This window comes from Paramormyrops kingsleyae, chromosome 10 (assembly GCF_048594095.1).
Source record: "Paramormyrops kingsleyae isolate MSU_618 chromosome 10, PKINGS_0.4, whole genome shotgun sequence".
Lineage (NCBI taxonomy): Eukaryota > Metazoa > Chordata > Actinopteri > Osteoglossiformes > Mormyridae > Paramormyrops > Paramormyrops kingsleyae.
The window spans coordinates 15,783,208-15,801,462 of NC_132806.1; the positions used below are offsets into that span (position 1 = coordinate 15,783,208).

The 18,255-nt window shown below is 45.2% G+C and overlaps 2 protein-coding genes across 4 annotated transcripts; both read left to right on the top strand.

Moving 5' to 3' along the window:
• capgb (capping protein (actin filament), gelsolin-like b) lies at window positions 1-5,687 on the top strand. Of its 3 annotated transcripts, none has more exons than XM_023832427.2 (9): window positions 1-53; window positions 1,897-2,090; window positions 2,418-2,572; window positions 3,262-3,423; window positions 3,830-3,979; window positions 4,429-4,515; window positions 4,596-4,728; window positions 4,835-4,926; window positions 5,194-5,687. In XM_023832427.2, exons 2-9 carry the CDS (start codon window positions 1,898-1,900, stop codon window positions 5,257-5,259), a joined length of 1,038 nt encoding a protein of 345 aa, XP_023688195.1. In that variant the 5' UTR covers window positions 1-53; window position 1,897; the 3' UTR covers window positions 5,260-5,687. The 3 variants fall into 3 exon arrangements, with proteins under 3 accessions (XP_023688195.1, XP_023688192.1, XP_023688193.1); XM_023832424.2 differs by lacking the exon at window positions 1-53 and adding an exon at window positions 81-209; XM_023832425.2 differs by lacking the exon at window positions 1-53 and adding an exon at window positions 513-675.
• Window positions 5,688-7,932: 2,245 nt separating this feature from the next.
• Window positions 7,933-17,160, top strand: LOC111854462 (uncharacterized). Its single transcript, XM_023832428.2, has 11 exons — window positions 7,933-8,202; window positions 9,434-9,501; window positions 9,725-9,861; window positions 10,217-10,315; window positions 11,683-11,820; window positions 12,327-12,458; window positions 13,293-13,421; window positions 14,451-14,502; window positions 14,679-14,705; window positions 15,215-15,241; window positions 15,328-17,160. Exons 2-11 carry the CDS (start codon window positions 9,471-9,473, stop codon window positions 15,858-15,860), a joined length of 1,305 nt encoding a protein of 434 aa, XP_023688196.2. The 5' UTR covers window positions 7,933-8,202; window positions 9,434-9,470; the 3' UTR covers window positions 15,861-17,160.
• Window positions 17,161-18,255: the final 1,095 nt, after the last annotated feature.

Consider the following 18,255-nt stretch of genomic DNA (forward strand, 5'->3'; position numbering starts at 1 on the left):
TACATACCGGCCCTTTGCGGATAAGATTGACCACCGCTGCTTTACAGGGAAAGGTAAAACGAAATGTTGGTTATTTTTCGTTCATTTGACTTCCTCGGAAAGGCTCGTATGAACTTAAATAGCTCCGCTTTAATAAAGCCGTCTTCCATCTCGTACATATTCCTTCCTGAAAATAACCGGTGTTTGGTGGGTCTTAAGAACTATTTCCGGTATGGTTTAATTCTCCTACTCAATCTCCTTAACTTTGTCACTGCCTCTTCCCTTTCTTAATAAAATAATGATCCCGCTGGCCCTTCTTGAGGAGACCTTGCTCAACACCTCTCCCCATCCGCCGATCCCTTTCCTTAGGCTATATAAAATGAGGCTATTTGCGTTTCTGCTGCTCTTTCTCCGCGTTTTCTTTTCTTTTGAAGCGCCTGGGGAGATGGCAGGTGTAGTAATTATCCTTGTGGTCCTCAACAGCGCTCGGGAACCTGATTCTTCCCCCACAGGGTGTCCTCTCGATGGACGCTCGGATTATTGCCCCGGGTCCGGTTACCTCCTGCATATAAACTAACCGGGCCAGGCGAAGGCTGACACAGTCGTAGTCGTTCACCCATAAACATACATAGGTAGACGGGGCACAATGGAGCCGGAGTCGGATACCGTTCCGGAGGCAGAGGAGTGTATCATGCAGTTAAGTGGACCGGGGCTTTTCCACCATTATTTACTCTTCACAATATGCTCGGGATCGTTTTGAGCAAACATTGTGGCCTGAGCTTTGTGAAGGTTTTCTGTGTCTAATTTGGTATTTCTGCGTGTGATCTAATCTGCATGATGGGTCCTCACTCTTTCAATGGAATGCACGTACCATCCACACACAAACGTTCTACGTTCAGGTTTCTTATGCAAACCTAGCCGTTAGATAAAAGGACGACGTTTCTGACTGCCATATGGACAGCTGCGGGGACCATGATCGTGCTGTTGCGATTAATGTATTTGATAGATGGAGCAGAAAGCGCAGCGTGTCTCATTTGAAGTTATACTGTATTTGTCGCGCACTTTGTGCGGATTCCACCAAACAAATTGAACAAGATGTTGACATGCTGTTACGTGTGACTTACCGCTCCTAGCTTTCTAGTGTTATTACACTCAGGGCAGAGAATGTCATTAAGGAGTGAATTATACCCACTTTACATGAAGATTAATCAAATTGCGGCATTATGCGGACGTGGACCCATAGAGAGACAAGTTTTTCAATGCATCACGGATAACGAAACTAGTGAAATTTTTAATTGTTGTGTTGTATGGTGATTGGGTGTTGTCTAAACTAAACATCAGATTTGAACATTTAGTTTCTGACTTGGACCGTAATGTCAAACCCAGAAGCACAGGCTGCACAGTCTATCCTAAACCTGAAGCACACTCCCTCTTTATCGTAAGTGTTACTGGTACAGGGCTGCTGCTTCAGCCTCCTTCAGACTGCTTTTGCAGACGCTGTTGAGTCGTGCCACCACTTGCTAGTGACTGTCTCTGAATCATACCATAGGTTTGCCTGGCCGGGGTTCATTACACAATTATTGCATCTAGCTGATGACTTTGCCATTGCCTCTGCTTGTATCTCCTGTCTGCTGCTTCCTTTACTTCCTGCTTTGGGTCTGCATTGCTGATTCCAGCTTTCTCATACCTTTGCTTTGTGCTTGTATTTCATTCCTGTCCTGCCATCCCAGACCTGTTCTTGACTCCTGCTTTTCCTAGAAGCTCCTCCCCATTTTTCCTTTCACTCAATGAACTCCAAAGCCAGTGACCCTCCAGCACTGACTTTTTTTTTTTTTTTTAAAAACCCTGACCATTCTGATCTTTGATTTAAGCTCCTCCCTGACCTCTCATGGTATCTCTTTGCCCTTCGCACCACAGAATGCTGCCCTTCCTGGCAGCACCAGGACAGTTCGGGCCAGAGACTCGTGAGCCGGGTCTGATGTGCTGGCGGGTGGAGAAGATGAAGGCTGTGCCGCTAGAACCGGCGGAGTTTGGCGCCTTCTTCAGCGGGGATTCCTACCTGGTGCTCAGCAACCGTGGGGAGGAGGGGGCAGACCTGCATATGTGGATTGGTAGGTTGAGTGAATGGGGTGGAGCCTGCGAGTTCTGCAGGCTAATGCAGTGGTGATGGTGGAGCTTCTGAGATGTTCTGGATAACGTGGGGATGCAAAGACACAAACAAATAGGGGGTAGTGGTATGAGCTCAGAGGAGGGACAAAAGAGGAGAAAATTGGAAAGGCTAGTTTTCTTTGAGTGATTAACTTTTCATGTGCCCCATTTCAGGACTCCGATGTATCTTTTCTCCACCATGAATCCATTGCTTGATTAACACTAAGCTCACTTACTGCAGTATGAAAACCTGACCTACTGACCTTTTTCCCCCAACCCCTGTACATCAGGTGAGAAGTCTTCCCGTGACGAGCAGGTGGCCTGTGCCATGTTGGCCACCCAGCTGGACAACTATCTGGGGGGAGACCCCATCCAGCACCGGCAGGTCCAAGGTTATGAGTCCCCAGAGTTCATGAATCTGTTCCCCAGAGGGGTCACCTATAAGGTGAGGAGGAAGGTGTTTGTAGAACTTATTCAAAGATGTTGAATAAGAACAAATTATGTTGGTTAAAAAAAAACCCAAACCACAGCTGGTCCTTATTTCCATCTTGGATTGTTGGACACCTTTGTTACTGGCATTATACTCCCTGGCAGAAAAATGGACCAACCCCAAATTGTACAACAATATAATGCTTTGGCCCATTAATTTTTGCCCAGGAGTGTACAAACGCTTCTGACACTATCTACAGTTCAGTTCTCATTCTTTCAAAAATCATTCAAATCAGTATCCATTGAACATCCTATTCTGAAATAAAATGACTGAGGTCATTACTCTGTGATGATGGGTTTGAATGGTCTGTTAACTATGCAGGAATCTGACCAGGTCCTGACAATAGTCCTGGGTGTCTGAGAAACACTAATTTAACAGATGGGAACATGAGCGCTTTAAACATGCTGGGTGGTTGTTGTTGCCTGTTTTTGTGTGGTTTTGTTTGGCACCTAATATGATTGTTTCATTCCGACCAAATACCATCACACTCAAGCTAAGTGGGAATACATTAATTTTAGATCCCCGGCACCATCAATAATGTATCCCCCCCACTGGGTGCCACTTTGCCTGTTTTTGTTTGAGCCGCTTTGCATGGAGGCTCGCTTCCCTCTGCCTTGTCGTTTATCCGCTCCCCTTTCTGGCAGGAGGGCGGCGTCGAGTCCGGTTTCCGGAAGAACCAGTCAGACTCTGGCCTGATCCACCGGTTGTATCAGATAAAGGGCAAGCGCAACATCCGGGCCAAAGAGGTGGAGCTCAGCTGGGATAGCTTCAACAAAGGGGACTGTTTCATACTGGACCTAGGAGAGGTGAAGACAGATTTGCACTGGGCCCTGGGGGGGGGGGGGGTGAAAACAGATCTGTGCTGGACCTGCAGGGTGGTGGTGATTGACAGGAAGAAAGATCAGCTCCTGGGCTGTTTGCTAGATCTATCAAACATTTTCAGAATTACATCACCATGGTTTTCCGCATAGCAGCACATGCTCTGAAATGTTTCACAATTTGCACATTGATGCTTCTATCCAAGGCACGTTGAAAAAGCGGTCAGCTGGGCCCTGGAGCAATTCATGTTAATGGCCTTACGACGAGCACCCTCTGCCAATCACGGGATTTGAACTGTTGACCTTCCGACAAGGCACGGCGTCCTAACCCACGGAGCCGCACACCACCCCAGAGTGATCAAATATCACCTGTAACCCCTTTATTGTATCGCAGACCATCGTGTCCTGGGTGGGCTCAAAGGCGAACATCTTCGAGAAGCAGAAAGTGCACGAGATCGCCACGTTGATCCGCGACACCGAGAGGCATGGCAAAGCCCAGATCACGAACATCAGCGAAGGGGAGGAGACTACACAGATGCTTGAGGTGGGATTTCCTCCATGCACTCATCCCGCATCTTCAGTGTGCTTGGGGTCAGTGATCGAGAGCCTCTCCATGGAATGACGTGGCACAAGGTGCAGTGAACCCACAACTGGTCACCAGCCCAATGCAATGGTCCAAGAACAATAACCGCTAAATGGAAGTGCATAAGTGTCCTACCAGAAGTTGGTTTAACTCAACTCTAATTAGGCAGGAATTTTTATGGACAGCAGAAGATGAGTATGAACAGCTCAGTTAATCAGTTCCATGTATAGTACCAGATTTGTGCAACTTGCACTACACACAGAAACCAATATAAGGATTAACCTTAGTGTAAGTTTCAAAACAATTGTTTCATTGCATCAATTATAACATTAAGTATTGAATGAGCTGATATACTTTTCGGTCACGCCAAACTTTACTGCCTTTCTTATATGGCTTTATGATTATGACAGGTACTGGGCCCAATGCCAGCCCTGAAAGTCAGCACCCCGGAGGAGGACACCAAAGCTGACGCATCCAACTCTGCCTCCCTCTACAAGGTGGGGGGGAGCCAGAAGGACATCTGTGACCAATGACACATTCCACTGAATTGCTTGATGATTTTCATTTTGCTCCACAGGTCTCCGATGCCACAGGTTCAATGAAACTGACCAAAGTGTCCGAGAAGAGCCCGTTTAGTCGGGACCTCCTAGTGCGTGATGACTGCTTCATACTAGACAATGGAGCCAACGGGAAGATCTTTGTCTGGAAAGGTACAGGGGAGGAATGGGACTCGAGGGTGGGGGACACCTGGATTGTGGTGAAATTGGGAGAGAGCAGCTGAATGCACACGCTCAACTGCTTCATTCTGATTGGCAGGCAGTGGAGCCAATGCAGAGGAGAAGAGGGAAGCTCTAAAGATGGCCGACGATTTCATCCAGAAGATGAATTATCCCCGGATGAAAACACAGGTGAGCAGTAAAGTGGTGCAACACTGTCCATTTCAGAAATCAGTGTACAACATGAAGACATCTTTAAACTATGACATATCATTATTGGAATCAATTTATAACAGCAGTTGCTACTGACATGGTACCATTAGATTGATTCATGCAACTTGCATAGTAGGTAATACCATTCTTTGCATCATATGAAAAGATGCGCAGTTTGAGATTTGACCCCATGTCCCTCAAGTTGTTCTGCTCTTGGAGAGATGTCCAGTGTGTCTCCTCTTGTAGGTGGAGATACTTCCACAAGGCAGAGAGAGAGTCATCTTCAAGCAGTTTTTCCAGGATTGGAACTAAAGTCACGTTTTTGCTACCATTCCTACTCTTGCGCAAGAAACCCCACACGAGAGTCTTGCACTCAGTGACATTGAGTCCCATTAAAAATCACTTGGCTAATTTGTCCAGCATGTTTTGTATATTATAAAGATATGTGTATTTGGAAAAAAAACTGTTGTAACAAGTATGACAAATTTGTGAGATTGTGCTATATTTAATATTGAAATGTAGAACTAGAACCCCCTCGGGCTGAATCACACGTCACTTTTCTTCACAAACGCCGACCACAATAAGGGCCGATAGAGCGCCCTCTAGTGACATCAATAATCCCAAACTTTAATTTGAACGTGCGCCAAGAATCTTTCATTACTTTTTTACGTATTAGGTTGAGTTTGTGTAAAGGCTTCACAGAACAGCAGATTGTGGAATAAATACGTGAGACAGATAAACTCGCACATTCTCATGTTTTTTTTCCCCCCCGATGCACGTATAATATTCTGTTCTGGGTTGTGCAGGTAGCGTGGGCTTGGATACATTAGAATGAAGCACAAAGACGAGTACTGTACTACTTTAGTATTCTCCCACCTCCAGCACTCCCCCCCCCCCCCCCAAAAAAAAGTATCTGCTAATCACCCAAGAAAATCATTATGTAATAGGCTAGAGCAATCCAACCTCATTTTACATGAAGTTCACACCATAGCAATTTTTAACTAATGTAATTTAAAATAATTTATTTTATACATTCTTAGACACACACACACAATAAATCTGCTAATGATAACGGAAATGGCTCAATTTTCACATGAATTTTCACGGTACACGATAATTCGACAAGATTTTAAGTTAGCATATGGGACTAGAGTGTGGAGGCGTCCCATGATCAGGAATCACGGTACTATAGCGAATGCAGGACTCCCAAATACTGCTTCCTTGCGACCAAAATGTCGATTTAAGCTGGATAGGTGTATGGACGGATATATTATGTTAAAAAAAAAAAAAAAAAAAAAGCTTTTGAATTTACGTTTCAGATGAGTAACTGGGAGGCTGCATGATCAATAAAATGTTTGAACAGGCCTACATCTTAAAATGGTTTATGTGAAGGAGCTGTTGACGAAAACCATGATCGCAGTACATCCCTGCATATCTACATACCCTGCGTGTCTGCGGCTTCAATCACAAATACGTGTAGCATACGGAATCGCGGGAGATCAAATAAAGGGGATTAAAAATACGTACGTTCAGTAAACACCGCGTGAGGTGACTTACTATCTGATCAGCTGGGAATAAGGAAACAGGAGTTGTTATATGCGCAACTCTGTTTAGAGAAATCAATGATAAGGGAAATCCCGATGTGGGCAGAGCTCCAAATTAGCAATGCGTAATTTCGATGCAAGACATTGAATAACAGAACTGTCTTCGGCTGAAACAATAAAAAAAAGCAGATCCTGGACTAGAATTATGCAGTCACGCTTCACGGCAACGGTTTGGTTTCAACAAATCAACCTTGAACCCCCCAACACCCTAAACACTAGCCGATTTAATACAGGCGACAATGGCGACAATGAGGGCGACCACAAACACACAAAAAAACAGGCGTGATATTTATGCGATCAGTTTTCTATCACAAATTTGCACCTCACATCAGTGATATTATGTAACCGTGTGGGATACTTAACCTTGCTGGAGTGGGTGCCCCGATTAGTCTGTAACCTAAGTAGGCTACCACTCAAAAGTACGATAAGGAGAGGGCGAGGGCGGGCTGACCTCAGGTTGCCCCACCGGAAGCCCGAGGTAGAAGGAACAGGGGAGTCCATCACATGACGCACATCAAACTTTGTACAGTACTAAATCAATTAGGCCTAGTAAAATCAGTTTTAAATTCATCACTACTGTATTTATTTATATCGTTCAAAATTTCTTTATAAAAATGACAGTTTGGCAGGGAGGGTGGGGGTTGGGAGATTCATATGATGATTCATCCATCCATCCATCCATTGTCCAACCCGCTTATCCTACTGGGTCGCGGGGGGTCCGGAGCCTATCCCGGAAGCAATGGGCACGAGGCAGGGAACAACCCTGGACGGGGGGCCAGGCCATCGCAGGGCACACTCACACACACCATTCACTCACACATGCACACCTATGGGCAATTTAGTAACTCCAGTTAGCCTCAGCATGTCTTTGGACTGTGGGAGGAAACCGGAGTGCCCGGAGGAAACCACACGACGACACAGGGAGAAATGATGATTCATATGATGCTAAATATATTGATATTTTTGTGTGTGCTTGTTTTATTCCGATTCACTAATAAATAAACTTTTATATATATTATTTTGTATAAATCATATTATTTATTGATAATTGCGGATAATACCGGTCGAAGCCCATGTGGCGCCCTAGTGAAGCTTCACCGCCGGCGAAGTCAGCACCCCCCAGCAGATGGCGCCATGGATGGCCGACCGGGGGTCTCCCTTGGTACATTTCGCCGATCTGGGGGCGGGGGGTTCAGCGCGGTGTCAGGATTACATTGACCGGAGTCCGCCCCGGCCTCAGGGTATGGGGCTGGAAACTTACAGGTGAAAGGTTAGGGGTTTATTGCGATGCATCTCCGTAATGCGTAGGCCGGCCTGCGTAAATGTGATGCTGATGGGATACAGTACGTCATTAATTAGGCTACTGTCTACAGTATAGTGATAACAGGAATGTTTCCTTATAGTTACAAATGTTCAGTTACATAAATTGTCATGCAGATCGAGTCATTAACTGCTATGGGTTATGAGTTTAGCGTAAATCGCCCACACTAATCACAGGTACGCGTAGGTCAGCACGCCCATTAAACGCAACCGTTCGTGTACAATAAAGTCCAAAGATCGTCAAGCAGGTAACAAAAGCGGCGAACCCGAGGGCTTCACTGTCTAGTTTGTCCAGATCTGCACTGCGCACCGGCCCGTCTTCCAAAAGCAGGTAAGAGCTCAAATTATTTTTGGATGTATTCAAATAAAAGTTGAATTTACAGGCTATGCTCTTGTTATAACTGCAAATAACTTAATTGGAATTATGCATACTATTATGCATACATATTAGTTTAGACCATTATAGAAGCTATTCAAAAACATTTAAGCAGTTACAGGAGGTACATTTTGAAATAAAATTAACTGAATATAAATTTTCATATGCGGTATTCAGTTCGCGCATTACTGTAAAAAAGGAAAGGAAAAAAAGTTTTCTTCCACAGGAAGGAAGTTAAAAATTAATCAACCTGAAAACTAGCGTCTTATTTGTGCTCCCAGGGATCTGCTGTGTTTGCTTTCTTTGGTCCAAATTGAATTCTAATTTATTAGGCTACAATTAAGCAGGTTTCCAGATTTTTCACCATGATTGGTGATTTCTGTTTTCGGTGACAGATTAATTATTATTATTTAGCATTATTTTGAATACGCGTTTAAAGTCATAGTCACATTTCTTCAAATGTCTTGTCTTCCAAAAAATGTTTATTGGTTAATGATAATTAATTATTAATTATGACCATGAACAGTAACCGGACTGTAGGAGGTAGAGGGTTGTTTCATAAACGTTCATCCATCCATTTTCCATACCGCTAGGCTCAGAACCTCCATGATTCTGCCTTATATTAATAAATATTAAATAAATCTTTGTGTTTTATGTAATACTATAAAGTACTGGTTACTGCTTTTAGAAAAGACAAACTGTCATATCAATGTGCATTTTCTTTCTTTTAAAAAAAAAAAAAACCTGTTTTCCCGCTACTGTTTTTATTGCATTAAGGGACAGTGTCCAAAGTTAAGAATGTGCTGTCATCAGGAAGGGAATATCACAACGTAAAGCCAGTTACTCTTATCCCCTTAGATAATTATCCTAGTGGGAACTGCTCTATACGACTTTAGCTTTTAGCTTTTCTTATGCATTGATCTTTTACACTTAGCATGATCTTGCAGAACAATACGAAAGTTACAGGAAAATCTTTGAAATAAGTATAATTGCTGATATTGGTTATCCATGGGTATTTATGACAATGTTTTTATTATTACATAACCATGCATTTTACAGTCCATGAAAATTTCTGTTTTTAATATACAAGGTTATAAACTGCTTTTTAATGAATGTTTATGAATTATAATTAACACCATACCATGCTATTGGCCTTTTTGTGATAGATTGTACATCTTTTGCACAGATATTTTATACCACTAGTTAAGGTGACAGAATTTGAAATGAAGGGCATTCTGAAGGACAAAACTCACAGTGAGTATTTTCTTTCTGTCAAAAACATGTAGAATTTGTTATTTATTTTATTTTATTGACAATGGCTTACTGCTGGTTCAACTGGTAAAACTGCTGCCATATGGGGCTGGAGTGTGGCTGTGCGATTGAATGTGTGGGGAGGGGGGGCTCAAAATGTAGCTGGAAGCACAAGCACAGCAGGAAAATAAAAGCAAGTTGTGACCTTTGACCTCTGAACCCACAGAGACTCACAGGGTGAGGATGGAGGGCACGACACAGAGCCACTCCATCAGCGCCGTGCGCTGGTCCGTTCCCCAGGAGAAACTCCAGGCTCACAGTTCTGCCCCTATCAGCCTGGTCAAGAGTTCCACCTGCATGCAGGTATTTCCCAGGACACGGGTGTTCGGCGGGCATTACCGATAATGGCTGATATACATGAGAATCCAACTGAGTATGATCCACCATCACAGTTACGGCACAGATACATGTGCGCTGAGTAACTGTTATGCTGAGGATGAAAGAGATGCAAAAGCAAGTGAGAGGAGTAGAAACGCACTGTAATTAAGGGTAAAGGTGATGGCCAGGACAGGAAAACAGATGGGTGACACCGAGAGAGAATGAACACAGCAGGGAAAGCGGGAATGGAGAAACGATACAATACGTAACAGTATGTGTGATGAGTTTTGGTAATCTCATTCATCGATTGACTCTGCTTTCTTCTCTTCATGCCCGCCAGCATAATTCCAGGCACCAGGGCCTGAGGAATCTACGCAGCCTGCAGGAGTGCGTCAAGTTCATCAACGAGTGGAAGGAGAGGGTGGTGCAAATCTGCAAGGTAAGACTACACTGTGAACTCAGCCTGAACGTAATCTTGAAATGTAACAAGCCTGCTAATCAGGGTTGAATGGAGGGGTAGGCAGCTGCTTAAGGCCTGATCGGCACAAGGAGGCCCTGACAAAATGTGAAATCTACTTGGGGGAATCCCCCCCTCCAATCGGTGAAATCTACTGAGGGGAATCTGAGTCAGGGAACATGCAAGTATGCAATGCTGAAACCTGGAATTCTCACCCTTGCCCTAATGACTCTTGAGTCAGAGGTAAGCACTCCTCTTATCAGCGATGAGTTCGCCTGGGATGTCCTCCTCTTCCGCTATCCTGCTCTTTTGTCACACGCTCTTATGGGCCCCTTAAGAGCTTTATAGCCATATCAGTATTCGCGTGCCAGTGGTAATTCACGTGACAGTGCAGAATGCAGTGACATTCACCCCGTTGTCCTGAAACCAGAGCTGGAAGGAGTCACAGGACAAATTACTCTACGAGCTTAGTTCAGTTACAGGTCTGTTATTTTCAGTCTCGGTTTATAAAACCATGTGGTAACTGGTATGATTTTGTAAAATGTTATGAATCCATGGAATCTTAGTAAATGTTTTGAATCATTAAGGTTTGTCCTGAGGGCCACAAGGAAGGGTTGTCCTTGTAATAGGTTTCTAAAGGCAATATAATAGATATTTAAGGTGAACTCAAGTGAAGCATTGTGTTGATTGTTATACCGCATTATGTTACTGGACGATGGGTGGTACTTACTGGTTCAGGAAAATAATAAAAAGCTGTTTTGAAATGGGCCAGAAGGGACTTACAGTGTACCACACACCTCAGTGGGATTGTCGTTGAGGTGCATTGGTTTGCTTAAATCTTGACCTTCAATTGCTGTTGTTTATCCAGTGAAAAAATAAAATTCAGGGGAAGGGAAGATAAGCTTTTATGAGCATAATGAACAGTATTGACCTAGACTTGCACGCAATCTTTCGTGCTGAGGTCTTAAGGCACATTTTAATTATCCTAGTGGTGCCAGAAATGGAGATCTTATCACATTTATGGCTCTGTGAAATTTTCACGGCAACTGGTTTCAAGAGTCAGGATTAAGAAACCTGATGATTTTGGGAGGTGATTGTATAGCACAGCTCATAAACAGTGGTATGTTTACATTGAGTACAAGAATAACATGAGAAAGAAAAAAAAGCTGAAACAAATTTATTAGAAAGAGGTATGTTGATTACAGAACAACATACAATTTTTTAACCAAAAGTGAATGACGGTTGTTCTTTTGGGTTTTTTTTTTGGGGGAGGGGGTTGGCATTGCATTACATTAAGAGACGCCAAGCTACCAAAGCAGTCCATTGAAACTGGGACTGTGCCGTTTCAGGAGCCTGATGGAGAGGAGGCGTCGTGCAGCAAGTGGCAGCAGCGCAGCCTGGAGGAGCGCAGCCTGGAGGAGCGCAGCCTGGAGGAGAGCCGCAAGCTCATTCTGCAGTGGGCGGAGGAGCTGAAGAGCGTGGATACGGTGAGGAGCAGCTCGTGCTTTAAAGAGCGGCGCTTTTCAGAGAAACCCGCGCTTTTCAGATAAACTCGCGCATTTCAGAGAAACCTGCGCTTTTCAGACAAACCCGCGCATTTCAGAGAAACCCGCGCTTTTCAGACAAACCCGCGCATTTCAGACAAACCCGCGCATTTCAGAGAAACCCGCGCATTTCAGAGAAACCCGCGCTTTTCAGACAAACCCACGCATTTCAGAGAAACCCGTGCTTTTCAGACAAACCCGCGCTTTTCAGACAAACCCGCGCTTTTCAGACAAACCCGCGCATTTCAGAGAAACCCGCACTTTTCAGAGACTCTTTTATGCTCATTCCTACTTGCCTTGATAAATAACCTCTTCCAAGCTGATTTATTGGTTTCATTGCCTTAATCCAGAATTAAATCAGACAGCTGTATAAATACCTAAATGAACATATGGTAGTGGATGAAAGCATCTACATTTTAAATAATTATTATCCCTGTCTGTCTTCTTAGCTGTTTGAACAGGCCCAGACTCAGGGAAATGACAGTGTGGAAGGCACAGAAGACGACAAGAACACCGATGACCAGGATCTTGTGGAGCAGAGGATCATGGAATGGGCTAGAGAACTGCAAACTGTGTCAGAGGTAGGGGATCAAGTATGTGTGTGTGTATGTATCTGTGTGTGGTCATGTATATATTACATTGTGGGGACAAAATCTCCGACTCAGCAATATTCAAATATTCCCACAATGTACTAAAAACCTGTTATTTTGACCGTGTAAAGACATTTTTTCGGTCCCTACAAGGGGAAACTTAATTTTATAAAAATCTGTGAATGCAATCAAAACACTAAAAATTCCAAAAGTCTTGCATTTTGTTTAGTCAGAGGTGGCAATTTCAGATCCAGAAAGTAAAAATCCAGACCATGATTTTGTTTTAACCAACCAGTTGAGTACTCTGTGACTGTGACTCTTTATGCTCAACTGGTTGGTTGAAAGCAAATCATGGTCTGGATATTTACTTTCTGGACCTGAAATTGCCACCTCTGTGTTTAGTTACTTATGGTTAAGGTTGTCATTGATGGGATTAAGGTTATACCAATAGAAATGAAGGTGGAGTCCCAAAAAATGAAGGTTCCTACAAAGACTTAGACACCTTGTGTGTGTGTGTGCGTGTGTGTGTGTGTGTGTGCGTGTGTGTTTATGTGTGTGTGTTTATGTGTGTGTGTTTATGTGTGTGTGTGCGTGTGTGTGTGTGTGTGTGTGTGCGCGTGCACGTGTGTTTCTGAGTCTGAACAACCTCTGACCTGTTTCCTGGGAGTATGTGCTATACGGCCACCGTCCTGTACTATCTGTGGATGGATGGATATAAGCTGAATGCATTACGAATCGACACCACCCCCTGTGTGTGTGAACAGCCTTTGTTGTGGGGTGGGGGTTGCAGCAAACTAACTCTGTCATGATGTCTCACGCTGACAGAACTGCGGGGTCCCGGGTGACGAGCTGCCACAGACGCTTCGCCACATGGGACTGAGGAAGAAGAGGCTTATGCACCTCCTCCCCCTGCTGGAGTTCATCACCTGGTCTTTGCTTAAGGAGGACAGCAAGGTGAGTCCAACAGAGTGTGTGTGGGAGGGGGTGGGACAGCCTGTTACCTGTACTCAGCTGTGTGCCCACAGGAGTTTCTGAAAAGATGACATTTCCATCTTGAGTTTTTTTGATGTCCCACCTAAGTCTTATTACAAGAGCAGCTGACTTAATGAAATAGATTATATGTTTGCTTAATGTTTAATTTCAGGCCAGGTACTGCCCTACTTCTGATTTTATTGCATCAGGGCAAAAGCCATTGAAATGACATTTTTTGTGCATCTAGCATATTAGTGATTGGTTGCATCATTAACTTTGCATAGTGGCTGAATGTCGTCAAGCTGACCTCAAACTCTCGAGTCTTGGCCGCTTGGCGACTGGGTGTCGTAAAAGACAGACGGGCTGCTTCTGAAGCCTGCTTAACTAACATTTAATGAATGGTTGTAAGGGCCAGAGACCGGGTGCAAAACTAGTTCCCTGGGAGCAGTTCAGTTTGTAATGCCAAATGTATATTGTAATATCTAACAGGATGTAACATTTTGGTGGGGGGGGGGGATTCCAGTTTGGCCTTGCCCTCTCTAAGACTCCTGGACTTGCCAGATACTAATGTTTCATTCAACCAGCACCTCCTAAGTAGCTTATACTGGTTTTTATTTTAAGACTGGCCCCGCCCCACCTTCCGCTTTGGGTTAGTACCCTGTGCCTGGGATCAGAAGGTTGCCGCTTTGAGGCCTGGCCTCAGCAGAATAGTCACATGTCCGTGGGCTGGTGAGCGAGGCCCCTAGCCCCCAGCTCCAGGGGTGCCGCATGCTGGCTAACCCAGCGCTGGGCCCCCCAAGCTTGCTGTCGCCCGCATATGTGTCTGTGTGTCTCATGGAGAGCAAGATGGAGTAGGTGAAGAGAAGCATTCCAGTGTACCTGTACTTGTGTAAATGGCAAATAAAGGACCATTTCATTTTTGAATACTGGTACCTCCCATTCCCCTGCCGACATCTTTGACTCTCTTCCTGGAGTGCACTTCCCCTAACGCCCCCCCCGTTTCCTCCACAGGGCCTCGTCCCCCAGCTGTGGCTGTCGGCCAAGCAGCACACCTGGAAAGCGGGTGAGTTTGTGCCCTGGGCCGCATGGAACCGTGGTATGAAAGTGCGCTGTACCGGTCTCCAGCAGCCTGAGACAACGCGAGGAGACCGGAGACCCAGGCATCACCAAGGCGATCGTGTGCGAGTGCAGGTACCCGCAGATCGGACCTCTCTAACCTGTCGGCCTCTTTTTGGGCAGGGACTCCGAGATACATCCCAAATTCAGGTACGTGTTTATAAAAAGTCTGTTCATTGGGAGCTGGGTGGGGTACAGGTAGCTTTAACCCCTTAGTACCTCGAGTGGAAGGACTTGAGTGTTTGTCCCTTGAAGGATGGAGGGAATGCATGTAGAGCAGTGCAGCTTCTGCTGCCCGAGCGCCACTTTGTAGGATTAGCTCTGCAGACTGGAGCCTGTGAGACGTCGCCTGCTTCTACTCGTCTCCCAACACGTCTCACCGCGCCTGTATCTCCAGGCCGTCTTGTCTCTCCCTCTTGTCTGTATGATTTTTATTATTGTTTTTAGATCACTGCGTCTCCTTTATCCTTTACAAGCCACGCTGCTTGTTTTCTTCTCATTTATCCTTAACTTTGTTGTAATATCGGTCAAAATGAAGAGTAATAAACTCACTTGGGTCAGAGGTACATGCATCCCCCCCCCCCCCGTTTACGTTTTACTGTATTACACCTTTTACCTTCTTCACTGTTTTTAACCATGACTGTCGTCCTGCTTTCTAGTTTGGGACTGGATCTGCAGCGCTGAAGGTAATTGACTTTGGACCTCGAGGAAACAGCCACTGCTTTATGCAGTGACAGTGCGTCTGACCCCTCCCACCCCCATGTGCACACAGATGACGTGACGCTGGATCCCATGAGCAGCCACCCCTGGCTGCTGCTGTCGGACGACCGCAAGCGCGTGCAGGAGGCGCTGTCGGAAGCCATGCTGCCCCCCAGCAGGCAGCGTTTCGACGGCTGGCCCTGCGTCCTCGGCTGGGAGGGCTTCTCCTCCGGCCGCCACTACTGGGAGGTGGACCTGGCCAACGACGGCTACTGGCGCCTGGGCCTGACCACCGCCTCAGCCCGCAGACAGGGCCGCTTCCCCATGACCCCGGCCACCGGCTACTGGGCCCTGTGGCGCAGCACCCACCACTTCTACGCCTGCACCAAGCCAGAGACGCCGCTGCCCATGGAGCTGGTCCCCCGCAGGGTGGGCGTCTACCTGGACTACGAGGACGGCCAGATCTCTTTCTTCGATGCCAAGAACAAGTCACACATCTACACCTTCACCGGCACCTTCCGCGAGAAGCTCTACCCGCTGTTTGCGCCCCTCGACGGCAGGACGCTGATCACCATCTCCTCGCCGAAATCTGCCGCCGTCCCCTAAGTGCTCAACTGGGAGCATCCCAGTAAATCAAGTACAGTAAGCCTCTCTGGCATCTACACTCATTGGCCACTTTATTCAGGGAACCCTACACCTTGTGCTGTGTAGGACTTGCGTCTTCCTTGCGATGCTTTTCAGCTGAGTGTTCAGCGAAGCCTTTCTGCACACCACTGTTGTACTGAGCTATTATTTTTGCTTCTGGGAGTTTTACTTACACAATAATGTTCTGAGGGCAGAATGAAAAATGATTGGTTCAGAGCCGAGAGATAACTAATCAGATCCTCTAGTTGCTCCTCTAGTTACCTTCCCTACAATCTAATTAGTTATCTCTCGGCTCTGAACCAATCATTTCTCGTTCTGCCCTCAGAACATTTTTGTGTAAGTAAAACTCCCACAAGCGTTATTTTTGCACTTAGATTACATTAGATAAACTTCATCGAACCTAGCGGGAATTTTTCTTATGGTCTTCCTGTTACCTTTAACGAGTCTGGCTATTCTCCTCTGACCTCTCTTATCAACAAGATGTTTTCAGCCACAAAACTCTGAATGACACAAAACTCTGGCCACTGTAGTGTCTAGGGAGACCGGTGGCTGGTTCTGAGAGGCTGAGACCACCATGTATGGTAATTAACAATCACTCCATGTTTAAAAGTCCTCAGATCATGTCTTAGCTGTTCTGATTGGCTGCACAGCCACTAAACCTCTTGAATCAGTCTGTGTGCTATATGTATTCATTTGTAGCCATGTGATTCGCTGTTCAGAGGAATCTGGATGTTTGTGTTAACGAGCAGGCGTACGGAATAAAATGGCCACTGAATGTAAGTTCCATGTCGTCAAATAAAGTACCGAAGAGATAAATAATATCAAGCATAAAAATTTGCAATTGAGAAAAATATGGATAAAAGCACAGTTTTAATACAGCCTTGCACAAATAGCCCGAATGTTTAAACCATAACTTGAGCTTAATATATATTCCACGTGGTGACGAAAATTGTCACTCTTTCTGGGTCAAACATGTATAGTGTAAATAACATGTACAAAAAAAATCAACTGTTACTTCCTCTTTAGTTGTCTCAGTGCTCTGCATCATTCTATATGTTATATGTTCCTTATCTTTGTAGTATGTTAACCCCTAAATGTTGACAATCCCATCTCTGGTGGGAGTATAAGGACACTGACGATTGACTGCTACTCATGACTTCCTCCCATGGGTCAGCTGGTGATCACATTTACCATGTACTCAGAATGAAAATGTTCTGTATGTTAATAAAAAGCACTAATAAAAGTACATCTGGAACACAGAGTGGCTTGTGGACTGACACTAAATGCATGACATGCTGCTAAAACCTATCATGTCAATCATTGAGGGGTTCTAAAATATACAAAACCTTGATTACAGTAACTAAGTGAAGAGGGGAATTCCCACTGACCGTTTCCTCCCAAAGTCCAAGAAGTCATTCACAGCTCCATAAACTTACTGCTAGGGACAAAGTTTTCTTTTTATCGGTGTGTCAGGCAGTGCGGTGTGTGCGCTAATGGCCAAAATTGTGGAGACACCTAGCATCTTTAGCACTAAACTTTAAGACTTTCTACACAAATACTGATGGAAATGTTTATAAAGAATGGTACAAATGCCATAGACTGGGCGATTAAATAAATAACTGGAACAAAATTCTGCAATCTGCAAAAAAATGGAAGTGTTTCCACAATTTTGGTCACCAGTGTAAACTCCTCCTCTGCCAACTTCCTTTCCGCTATTTTAATACATGTATGACTAAGCATCTCCGCACCTTTGGAATAGAGCAGAAGGCTGGGGGCTGCACTGGACGGGATGCCAGTCTGTAGCAGGGCACACGCACACATAGTCACGCATTGTAGGCAGTTTAGAGGCACCAATTAGCTTAACAGCATGTCTTAGGGAAGAAAGCGGAGTGCCACGAGGCCACCGGCGCAGAGCACAGTCGATGAACTATTAACAGGACCGATCACCCGGAAACAACAAAAATCTTGGCCATCCATATCAGGAATTCATGAAAATCAGTCTGCAGTGAAGCACGTTGATATGATTTAAAATGATACCAGTAGATAGTATGATAAATCAAAGGTCTGACTGCCTGGAATAGGTGTAGAGGGAATTGAGAGCGTCCCCACGATGTGGCTGCCAGGGGTCAGGGGCAGTGAGGGAGATGCTTGCCTCGGACTGTGCACAGGTGGGAAAGGTTTCGAGGAGACACACTGCCATAGAGAGCAACATCAGGCCCCCCCAGCTACCGTGTCTGAGGTCTTAAAACGAACAGACAGTATTCATATTTAGCCTGCTGGGGGGATTTTGCCAACTGGGAGACTGAAGCCACTTCAGTGGGGGGGGTGCAAGCCCAATATTTTGCTATGCGGCTGT